The sequence below is a fragment of the Melospiza melodia genome, chromosome 21 (genome assembly GCF_035770615.1).
Source record: "Melospiza melodia melodia isolate bMelMel2 chromosome 21, bMelMel2.pri, whole genome shotgun sequence".
NCBI lineage: Eukaryota > Metazoa > Chordata > Aves > Passeriformes > Passerellidae > Melospiza > Melospiza melodia.
In genome coordinates this window covers 2,265,599-2,275,820 of record NC_086214.1, presented here as the reverse complement: position 1 = coordinate 2,275,820, position 10,222 = coordinate 2,265,599, and the positions used below count along the sequence as shown (strand labels likewise).

Below are 10,222 nucleotides of genomic sequence, written 5' to 3'. Positions count from 1 at the left end.
GCTGTGCCCAGCACGGCTGCGCTTCCCCTCGGCAGCAGCCAGCTGCCACCTGGGCTCTGAGAGCGGAGGATTCGCCCGCTCCCAGCAAGAGGCACCCAGGGCCCGGCTGCTGCCTCTTGCAGCTCCAAGGGCCTCCTTCCAGCCTGCCTCTGCCGGGGCTCAGGCTGCTCCGGCCTCTGCCGGGGCTCTGCTGGGGCTCCAGCCCGGGCAAGGCCGGGCCCGCTCTCACCTCACAGGCGCTGACAGCTCTGCGCCACAGGAGACCTTCCCGAGCACCCTCTCTGATCTTTCTGCTTTCTCACTTGAGCAAGGCTCTCCTCCAGCCAAAGAGATTATTGCATTTAGGGATACAAATCCAAGTGGCAGGAACCACATTGCTCTCCAGTCACAGCTGAAGGCCTGCATCTGCACAAGATGTTTGGGCTGCCTCATTCTTCCTTTGGTTTTGCCTTCAAATGCCATTGCCCTTTCTGCCTCAACTAGAAATACCACAGCTGTGCCATAACCAGCCTGTGGGTCATATTCCAAAGACAGTGCGGTCTGGAGAGGATGAATGAAGAGGAGCCCTCCTCACTTATGAAACCATACAAAAAAAGCCATATGTGTGACTTAGTACCAATAAAAAACAATTGGTAATTCAGAAGGAAATGCTGAATTTTCTGAAGGGGTCAGAAGGAGGAGAATCTTCCAAGTGAGTTGATGTTTCAGAAACTTTATTAATTACAACTCTAATCTATAATTCTATGCTACAAATCTCTTTAGCAACCCTACTCTACAATCCTACTCCAAATTGGTAACAGAGATAACATCTTGACATGATTGCTATGTTCTAGTCTCCTAGGGTTAGGGCTAGGCTTAGGGTTAGGCTTAGGCTTAGGCTTAGGTTTAGGCTTAGGCTTAGACTTAGGTTCATGTTTGGGTTTAGGTTTAGGCTTTGGCTTAGGCTTAGGGTTGGGGTTAGGGAAAGGGTAAGGGAAAGGGTAAGGGATAGAGATAGGGATAGGGTTAGGCTTTGGGTTAGCATTTAAGGTTAGGGTTAGGTTTTAGGTTTAGAGTTTAGGGTTAGGGTTATTCGTCTTCTTCACTGAGTTGATGACTTGTGCCAGGATGAATGGTGGCTTGGCTGAAGTTACAAATGGATGCTGTCCACCGGAAAAAAAAAAAACAAAAAAACAACAAAGAACAGTGAACCATTACTTTCCAAGCTCATTGCTTCAGGGACTCAGTCAGGATACATCAAGTTCCTGGAAAGACCCAGAAAGAGGAGCAATGGGACCATCTGCTCCCCAGTCATCCCCAATGTGCAAGACCTTGCCATCACAGGCAAACCTGACCCAGAATCCCACTCATCTGTTTATTGTGATGTCTTCATCATGCTGGGATTTTTGCCCTGCCAGCGCTCTAGAAATGGTGCTTTCTGTCCCGGGGTTTTCTTCCTTTCAGGAAACTCCAATGACTCACATAGGTGCCTGCCTTTGAAAGACAGGCACTGTGCTGATTCCCACAGGGACAGAAAGCAGTGTCTGCCTTTCCATGCCCTGCCCCTCGTGTGCTGGATGGCACCTTCCTTCCCAGGAGGGCCAGCCCAGTGGCACTGGGCCCTGCAGTTCCCTCTCTGCCACACAACCTGGCAGTAACCCTGGCACAGTTCCTGTCTGCTTGAGCGTGCCAGGCAGCAGATGGGGCTGGGACAAGTCCCTCCCAGCTGTCCCTGTTTGCATGGCAGAAACCTCTGAGGGTGGGCCGGGGGGCACCAACCAGGGCCCCTCAGAGGCTCACAGTGAGCCCCCCACAGCCCCTCCTGCCCACAGCCAAATCTCTGACCCCTAGGCTGGGACTGGCTTCCTTGGGTTCCTCCACCACCATTTCATGTCTCTGTACCCTGCATTGCTCTACTTCAATTCTTTTGCCATTAGATAAAGCTGAACACTCCACCAAATCACAAAAGAGGGCAACAGACACAGTCAGAGGACAGAGCACCTCTCCTCACAGGAAATGCAGAGGGAGCTGGAGTTATTCAGTTTTGTGAAGGACAGGCCCCAGGGAGACTTTATTGCCACTTTCCAAGACTTCAGAGTGGCTTTGAAGAAAGTGGGGGACATCTTTTTTAACAGGGCCAGTTACAATAGGATATGGACAAATATTTTTAAACACTAAGGGCATCTAATCAGAGTAGGTCTAAGGAAGAACTTGTGTACTCAGAGCATGGTGCCACACTGGCACAGCTTGCCCCAAGAGCTTGTAGGTGCCCCATCCCTGCAACCATTCCGGCTCCGGTGGCAACGGGCTCTGAGCAACCTGATCTCTTTAAAGATGTCCCTGCTCACTGCAGGACACTTGCACCAGAGGACATTTACAGGGCCCTGCCAGCCCAGGCCAGTCTAGGATTCCTCACCATTTTCATTTGAAGAGCAGCAAGAGTGGAGGTGAGGAGGAAGGGGGCTCATCTGCTGCCTTGGGCTTGAGTGGAGGAGGAGCCCATCCCTCAGAGCCTGTTTCACCTGCAGCCCCTTCACATTTTACCTGCAGGAGCTCCTTGGCAGACCAGCGCTGCTCCTCGTCTGTCTGCAGGCAGCAGCTCAGGAAGTCACGCAGCAAAGCCGAGAGGAGCTTGGGCTGCCGCAGCTGTGGAGTCCCTACTGTGGCTATCAGGTATGTAGCCTGGAGAGAAAGGAGACACCAGGCTCCACCTCCTGCTTTCACACCTCTAAGGCTCTCCCAGATCCCTTTGTTTACCCTCTGTTCTTCAGTGGCAGTTTCTGCCCTGGCACAGACCCAGAGATGACTTTCCTTTACCAACCAAAAACCCAAAGCCCGATGCAGCCACAGCTTTTCCACCATCCTGCAGATCTTGCCTTGGCAGCTGATTTCATTGCCTGACCTAGTTAGTGGGAACTACATCAGCAAAAGGACATTTGCTTCTCTGAGGATTCATGCCAGCTTGAGATGGTTTTTGGAAGAGGGACTTTGCTATACTAACTAATTTCAAGGGTTACTACATGAAAGGCATCTCTGCAGTGCTTGTTGGTCCTTTAAGCGCACGTGCCCTAGAACAAAACTCATCCAGCTTTTTGTGCTGTTCTTGAAAACAATGGGAATTGGAAGAAAAGAAAGGAAATCCATCAGTTAATACCCAGGTAGGGAAACAAACATTTACAATCTCCTCTTCAACACAGACACATTAAGATGCCTGCACAAATGTATTGGGATGAAAATGCCTGCTTGGGCACACAGGAGCCACTTGCAGCTCTGTCTCTCAGCAGTCTGAAAATTTCAGCTTCCCATTTTTGCAGCCAAAGAAAAATTGTCTAGGTCAGAAGAAGGAGAGGTTCCATCCCTATGGACACCCTCTAGTCATTTGGCTGCTCAAGTCAACGCATTAATGGTAGGCCCATGCCAGAAAGTGCCAGGAAACAAACAGGAGGTTTTGGCAGGCTCTCCACATCACCAGGCTCTGGCTTGGTGACGCGCAGAATGTTGCTTGGGCTAGGAGAGAAACACGGTCACTGAGTGTTTCAGCAGCACTGCACAAGAAGCAGAAGAGACTCTGTGCATTACACCCTCATGCCCATGTTTTCCAGTGAGAAGAAACTGCACACAGGGTTAGGTTCCTCTCTAAAGACCACGGTTTTAGAAAATTTGTTGGGTTTGGGTTTCCTTCCTTCATTTCTGGAAAGATAACCACACTTTTAAGATGCTTTTTTACTGTTATTAAGGCCATCTACACAGACAAAAGAACTGGAACCACTAACCCAAAGGAAAGTGTTGAGTGAGAATGGAGTTTCTTTGGAGTTTGTTTGCATGTGGTAAGGCTTGAGTTCCCCCACTGATGCAAGCAAAAGTACAGCAGATGCTGATGTGTTGCAGGGACATTTGTAGGAGGGGACCTTGGTGGAAGTCGTTCCAGCAGATGGCAATGGGATTTGGTCCAGTGGCACACAGGACATGGGACAGGTGAGAAAGACAGTGGGATCAGTGAGTATTTGCTCCTTACCGTGCCAGAACTTTCGCCCAAGTAAGGAGGTTCTTGTTCTATCATTTCAATTCCCACAATTCCAAAAGACCATATGTCCACTTTGGGGCCATATGGTTGACCTGTCACCACTTCAGGCGCCATCCACCAAGGAGTCCCGGTTACCGAGCACCGTCTGCTCTGCTCAGGGCTGAGCTGAGTAGCGAGGCCAAAATCAGCTGAGGAGAAAACAAAATACTGGTTTTATCTGAATTCTGTGCAATTAGGAAAGCAAGCAAAAGAATTCCCCAGTAGAAGTTTGAAATTGCTCTGTTGAATCTCCTGGCATTGGCGACTTTAAAAATCCCCCCATGTTTTACACTGCCTCCAGCAGTGGCTTTTGTTCTTTGGAAACTTTAGACTTGTAACTCCCTCCCTCTGGAAGGGACCCACACAGAGCACAGCCACTCTTGACTGCTTGTGGCTCCTTCTACCTCTGTGCACGTTGCAACTGTGCCCTCAGCTCGCAGCAGGGGTCCCTGCACTGCCACCAGCACCATTTTTGGGGAGCTGGCTGTCACGCCAAGCAGCCCCACACCCACATCCCTGGAATGCTGCACCTGACCAAGAATATACTGACCCAGTTTGACAGAACCGTCCGTTCTGAGAAGGATGTTGTCACTCTTCACGTCTCGATGGATCACATCGTTTGCATGAAGAAAATCCAGTCCTTGCAGGCACTGAGCGAGAAAACAGAAACAGAAGGGCAAAAATGAGTGATGTGATTTCATCACACAAGAAAGGAAACAAAGAATCTAAAAGATTCCCTCTCCAGGGGAATGGGGAGTAATGGCAGAACAGTCATGGCCACTGAGAGGAAGAGCTTGCTGCTCCAACACTTGCAGAGCAGGACCTTTCTGAGGAAAGGCACGTCAGCTTTTGAAAGAGCAACAGCACCTGCTGTTGTAGGCTGTCCCCTGCCAACCAACCAGGATGACTCCTGCTGCAGCGCATGTGCTCAGAAGCAAAGAGCATTCTGGCTGCACTCCTATCCTTTTTAGCTGAGCACTGAAACGAGTCTCTCTCTTCTTTCTTTGCTCTTTGTTTCAAATCCTGCCACCAGCACCTTTGCTTTTACAGGCAAGGAATGCAGTGAAGACAGACTCCAGGCAAACATTTAGAGAGGCAAGGTGGAGAACAGCAAATACAAATACAAGAGACAGAGCGAGAATACAACAGCAGGAGATAAGAGTACTGGCACTGAGTACAGGGAGTGCAGGGGCACTGGCAGGCCTTTCACTTGAGATGCTTTTACTTGCCCATAGCATACCAGCAACACAGAAACAAAGCTCGGCACAGGAAACCTCTTCTGTTCTGAGCCCCTGTTTCCCAGACAATCCTGCCCAAGCCCTTGGAAACACAGATGGCATTGCTGACCTCCCGACTGATGGCTGCCATCTCATCTTCAGACAGGCAGGTCTGGCTGACGATGTCGCTCAGGACACCTCCATCCATGTACTCTATAACCAGCAAGAGTTCCTCGCCCAGAAGGTAGCTGAAAGAAGGAAACAAGGGGGTAAAGATGAACATGCATGGCTACGTTGGTTTTTTGCTTCCAGGTTTCTTATTTCCAGATGCCTTTGTGACAAGGACAGAATCAAAGGAACAGACATTCCCTCTTGGCTGTGCATTGTTTGCAATCTGTGCAGTCTCATAGAGAAAGACACATCTGTGAAAAAGGAGATGTCTTAGATGGGCAGCAAATGAAAAGTGCAGTTCAGAAACAGCCCAGATATAAAACATGCCAGGCATGGTGTTTCTGGAAATAAGCACCTTGTCTTCCTGGCATGCATAGCAATGGCAAAGAGGGGCAACAATCCAAGGGAAATCTACTTTAGGATGGTTCATCTGCACTTAAGAAACTTTAAAAAATCAATCCCAAATAAATGTGGAGGCAGTGAACTTTGAGGCTATTGAGTTAGGAAGATACAGCTGATCCAGGTTTTGAATAATTTTGGAGTAATTATCAAACTAGGTGTGCCAGGGAAGACTCATGCAGACAAGATGCACTCTCTTCTCATCCATTGGAGATGAGTAGAGAAATATGAATAAATAAAAATTACCAGCTTTACTTGCTGCCACTGACCAAAGTGGGTTTTTAACCTCTCATGTTTGCTTTATGTAAACACACATCCATGGGATAAGACCATGACCTCTCACCTGTCTAAATAATTCACAACATTGGGACTCCTATACCTCTTCATGATCGTTATTTCATTAAAGGTTAGTTCCTTCCTCCTCACTCCTTGAAGATTTATTTTTTTTATTGCCACCTAAAATGACATTGAAAATCAGTAACTTGAGGGGTTGGTGGCACGAGACCACAAGGCACGTGGAGCGAGTGATTTTGCAATGACACAGCTGAGCTGTGCCAAACTGCCTTGTGATTAGGCACTGCAGTAATCAGGAACTGACATTCCAACAGCCCATTTCTCTGCTCCCTTGGGAGCCAGTTACAGGACACGTGGGGCCACTGACATTTTGCCTTGACCACTTGGGAACAACGGTGTCTCAGTTATCACCCACAAACCTCTGACCGCACTCTCTGCTGCTTTGTTTGGGACTCAGAAGAAGGAATCCATGCCTTAATACTCTGTGGATACATCTTGTGATATGGGCAGGGCTTAGGGCTTTCAAGGACGCCTTGCAGATCTCTCCCTACGTGCAGTTCCCTAGTGCAGCACTGCAGGTGGCTAAGGAACTACCAGTAATTTTCAGATGGATTTGCTGGCAGCCAGAAATGAGAATCCAGGACTCTGAAGCTGTAGCCCCAAAGAGCAGTGAGGTGCTCGCAGGCACCACCTTTGTTTTAGCAATGGAGAGCCAGTGAGCGCGTCCTTCTCTGAAAGGAACCGCTGCCCTCCGTGCCTTCCTTCGGGCAGCTGAGGAGGACAAAGTCCCAAATGTGTTCTGTGGGCTGGCACCAGTCTGTGCTTCTTGTGCCTTTTCAGCACAGCTCTGCCCAAAGCTCCAGCCACAGCTCACACCAGAGGGGAAAGCCCTCGAGTGCAGCAGAGCCTGCAGGGGCTGGTGACATTTACCTCTCCTCCTGTGGCACTGTCGAGTGCTCTGTAAACATGTCCAAAAGTCCTAGAAACAAAACAGAAGCAGAGAAAGGAGAAGCTGTTTAGATCTTGCAGTGAAAGTCAGCCCACACAGGAGATCTCTGCTGGAAGTGTCAAAACCTGCAGGATGCAGGAGGGCTCTGCCAGAAGGGAGATGATGCATTTTCCTCTCAAGTGCATGGGCACTGAGCCTGTTCCTGAAGCACTGGGGTCCAATTTCTAAAGGGAGTTTAGTCTTTCCTCTTGGGTTTCACTGTCTAAACAGTGTGGTTCCTATCCTGACCACAGAGTGTTTCCCTCTTCAAACCAGGGGCAAGAATTGTTCCTGGGAACTGTTATCTCACAGCTTTGATAGGGCATAGGTTGCTCTTTCCGGCAAGCAAGTTTCTTCTCTTTTCATTAGTGTGCCAGTATGATTTTGAGACACACAAAAAATGCTAAAGAAATTAACACAGAGCTGTCCCACACTTGAGAGACAAGGAGACCTTCCAGGTCCTGTTGCTTGATGCAGGAAAGACCTTGGTAGCAAGGCATCTCTGACAATGCCTTCTGAGCCCACTCACAAATTCTGAGCAGCATTGAGAGATGGGATGATCTATCCCCAGTGTGTGATCATCTTTGCAGCTGTCCTGATTTCACGCTGGATAGACATTCCACCCCCAAAACACCTGGCCCACGGTTGTGCAGGAGTAACTGCTGTTGGACTCACCCGCTGCCAATATATTTCAGATGCGTGTATTTCATCAGGGGATTTTCAGTGGTGTTCACCATTCTCCCTGAGGGAAACAAAATGCAAGATGCTGACTTTAAAGCAGAGATCCCAGCTTCCAGGAGATACAAAAGGCAGCCCCAGCGCCTGGAGCTCTGAGCCCTTTGTGGTCGGCTGGGTAACAACGACCACAACCAGGCAGACAGCCCTGCAGCACAGGTGGCCAGCACAGAGACTGATTTGTACAGTCTTTTGAAGAGTTCTCTTGACAGGAAACAAAGCACAGGGACATACAACCCCAGGAGAGGAGGACATCTTCCCCACCTTTCAGCAGTTTGCCAAAGGAATGCCTTCCCATTTGTAAACCAGAGCAGCTCCAGCTGTAACCGATCCTGACGGGGCTTTCAGCATCAGGACCCTGACCTGTTTGTGAGCAGGCTGAGCTCAAAGATGCCCCTCTCCCAGCTAAGGAAGGCTCCAGCCTCTGCAGTCCCTCCAGCCCTCAGGGACAGGGCAGCGACCACAACAGGGCTGGCAAAGCCCCAGCATGAGCACTGACAGGCACTGATGGGAAGAAGCCAGAGTGAGCCTGAGCCCCAGACAAGCTGTTGCCCCCATTCAGGACACAACAGGATGGGCTTTGAGATCAGCCACACCGAGGCACAGATCAGTGCCCTTTTTGTCCCAACAGGTGATGGCAGACATAGAATCCACTGGGCTCTGGTCTCAGCCCCACCAGGTCTCTTATCTGAGAGCACAGCACTGGCAGCTGTTACGGGCAAGAAGCAGATTCATTGGGTTGTGCTGCAGAATCACAAAGGGCTTGATGTGTTTTCCTAGAGACTGATCTGAGCAGGGCCTGGGCCAATGGGTAGGATTCTAACAGTCATGGGAAAGAGTGGGAATCAGGTATGGAAAAGTGCCATGGATCTGAGGGATATACCATGGCTGGGCTGGAGAAATGCCTGCAGTACAGTTTTATCTGATCACGCCACTTGGATGTGTCTCCTGGACACATCTTGATAAGCATAAAACTAGAAGATTAAATATTGTTTGTTATCAAAGTCTCTGTTTTTTCTTTGAGGGCACATGGAAAATACCTTGTGCTCTCTATTTGTCCTGTAACCTGATGTTCTTTCAAAGTAGTTCTTATTGACAAAAAGATAGCATTCTCATGAAAATAAACTGCAGATGTAGTAGTGGTAACAGTAACAGTCATAAAAATGACACCAGTAAAAGGTGGGGTAAAAGGGCTCCTTCAGGATGGAGAAAAACACAACAAAAAACCCCCACCAAAAATGAACAACAGAAAAGCAATCCCACCCCACCCCCCCAAAAAAAATCCCCAACCAAAAAGACAAAACTCCAAAGTCAGTCCATTTCTGTGAAGTTTTTTTGCTGTGATGGCTGGTTGCAAGTCAGGAGTCTTAGGAGGATTTAGGAAGCTAAAAATTCTGTTCAGTTTGGCCACAAGCACACAGGACTTGCCTAGATCATTTGCTACGTCACACAGCCTTCTGCTGATCCAAGAACAATCCCATCTTCAGCCTTTAGCAGAGAGGGAAGCTCAGGCAAACCCAAGCCAGTCCCAGGTGCCCTCAGAGGCAGCAGGAACACCCAGAGCTCTCTCGCTGCCTCGCAGCACAGCACTGCCTCCGGGGAGTCCTAAATGGCCCTGTGACACCGAGCTCAGGAGGAGCATTGGGTACAGCTCTGCTGACACCTGCACACAACACACTGCCTCTCAGATAAGAAACACCCCAGACGTACCCAGCAGCTCCAGGTACTCCTCCTCAATCTCCTGTTCCCGGGATGTGCCCCAGCCTGAGTTCCCAGGTTTCACAGAAGGGCTTCCTCCAGGTGATGCTGCTGCAGCAGCAGGTTCAGAGCCCATGATGTGCTGGACCTGGAGCATTTCTGGTGGGCACTGCTCCTGTGCCTCACTCCTAACTTGGGGTTCTTCATTGCCACACATTCCCTGCAAGTCTTCGCAGGCTGCCCGGTGAGATGTCAACACTTGCACCTCAAGCCAAACAGAACAAAGCAGTCAGACACTACAGCTTGTCCCTGTCAGCCAGGAGTCATCGACTGTGAGGAAAGGCAAAGAACAGATTGACAGGGGATACAACAGCTTGTTTCAATCTTCCATCTGGGTCACCAAGTTCCACTGTAAAAACACCTCAAGAAAAAAGGAGAGCAGGAACAGGCCAGCAGGAATCAATTGGGATGACTGCTGGCCAAAAGGCCAAAGGACAAGTTTCACTGTCCAGGGCAGACGTTGAGATTCAGCACACCGGGAAATGTCCTTCAGAGTGACTGTGATACACACACTACAGCAGCATGGCACTCAGAGGCATGGCCCCACTCCCTGCTGCTCTGCACTGGAAAGGCAAGAAGGGCAGAAACCACCAGATTGGTGACTGCAGTGGCTGCATC

At 49.5% G+C, this 10,222-nt stretch overlaps 1 protein-coding gene across 1 annotated transcript; it reads right to left on the bottom strand.

The window, feature by feature from the left end:
• Positions 1 to 938: 938 nt before the first annotated feature.
• LOC134427908 (serine/threonine-protein kinase PAK 1-like) lies at positions 939 to 9,777 on the bottom strand. The gene is made up of 8 exons (XM_063174084.1): positions 9,557 to 9,777; positions 7,787 to 7,853; positions 7,054 to 7,102; positions 5,390 to 5,507; positions 4,593 to 4,692; positions 3,995 to 4,191; positions 2,524 to 2,661; positions 939 to 1,142 (listed from the first exon to the last, which is right to left on the bottom strand). The coding sequence occupies exons 3-8, from the start codon at positions 7,089 to 7,091 to the stop codon at positions 1,050 to 1,052; spliced, it is 684 nt and encodes a 227-aa protein (XP_063030154.1). The 5' UTR covers positions 7,092 to 7,102; positions 7,787 to 7,853; positions 9,557 to 9,777; the 3' UTR covers positions 939 to 1,049.
• Between the last annotated feature and the right edge of the window lie 445 nt (positions 9,778 to 10,222).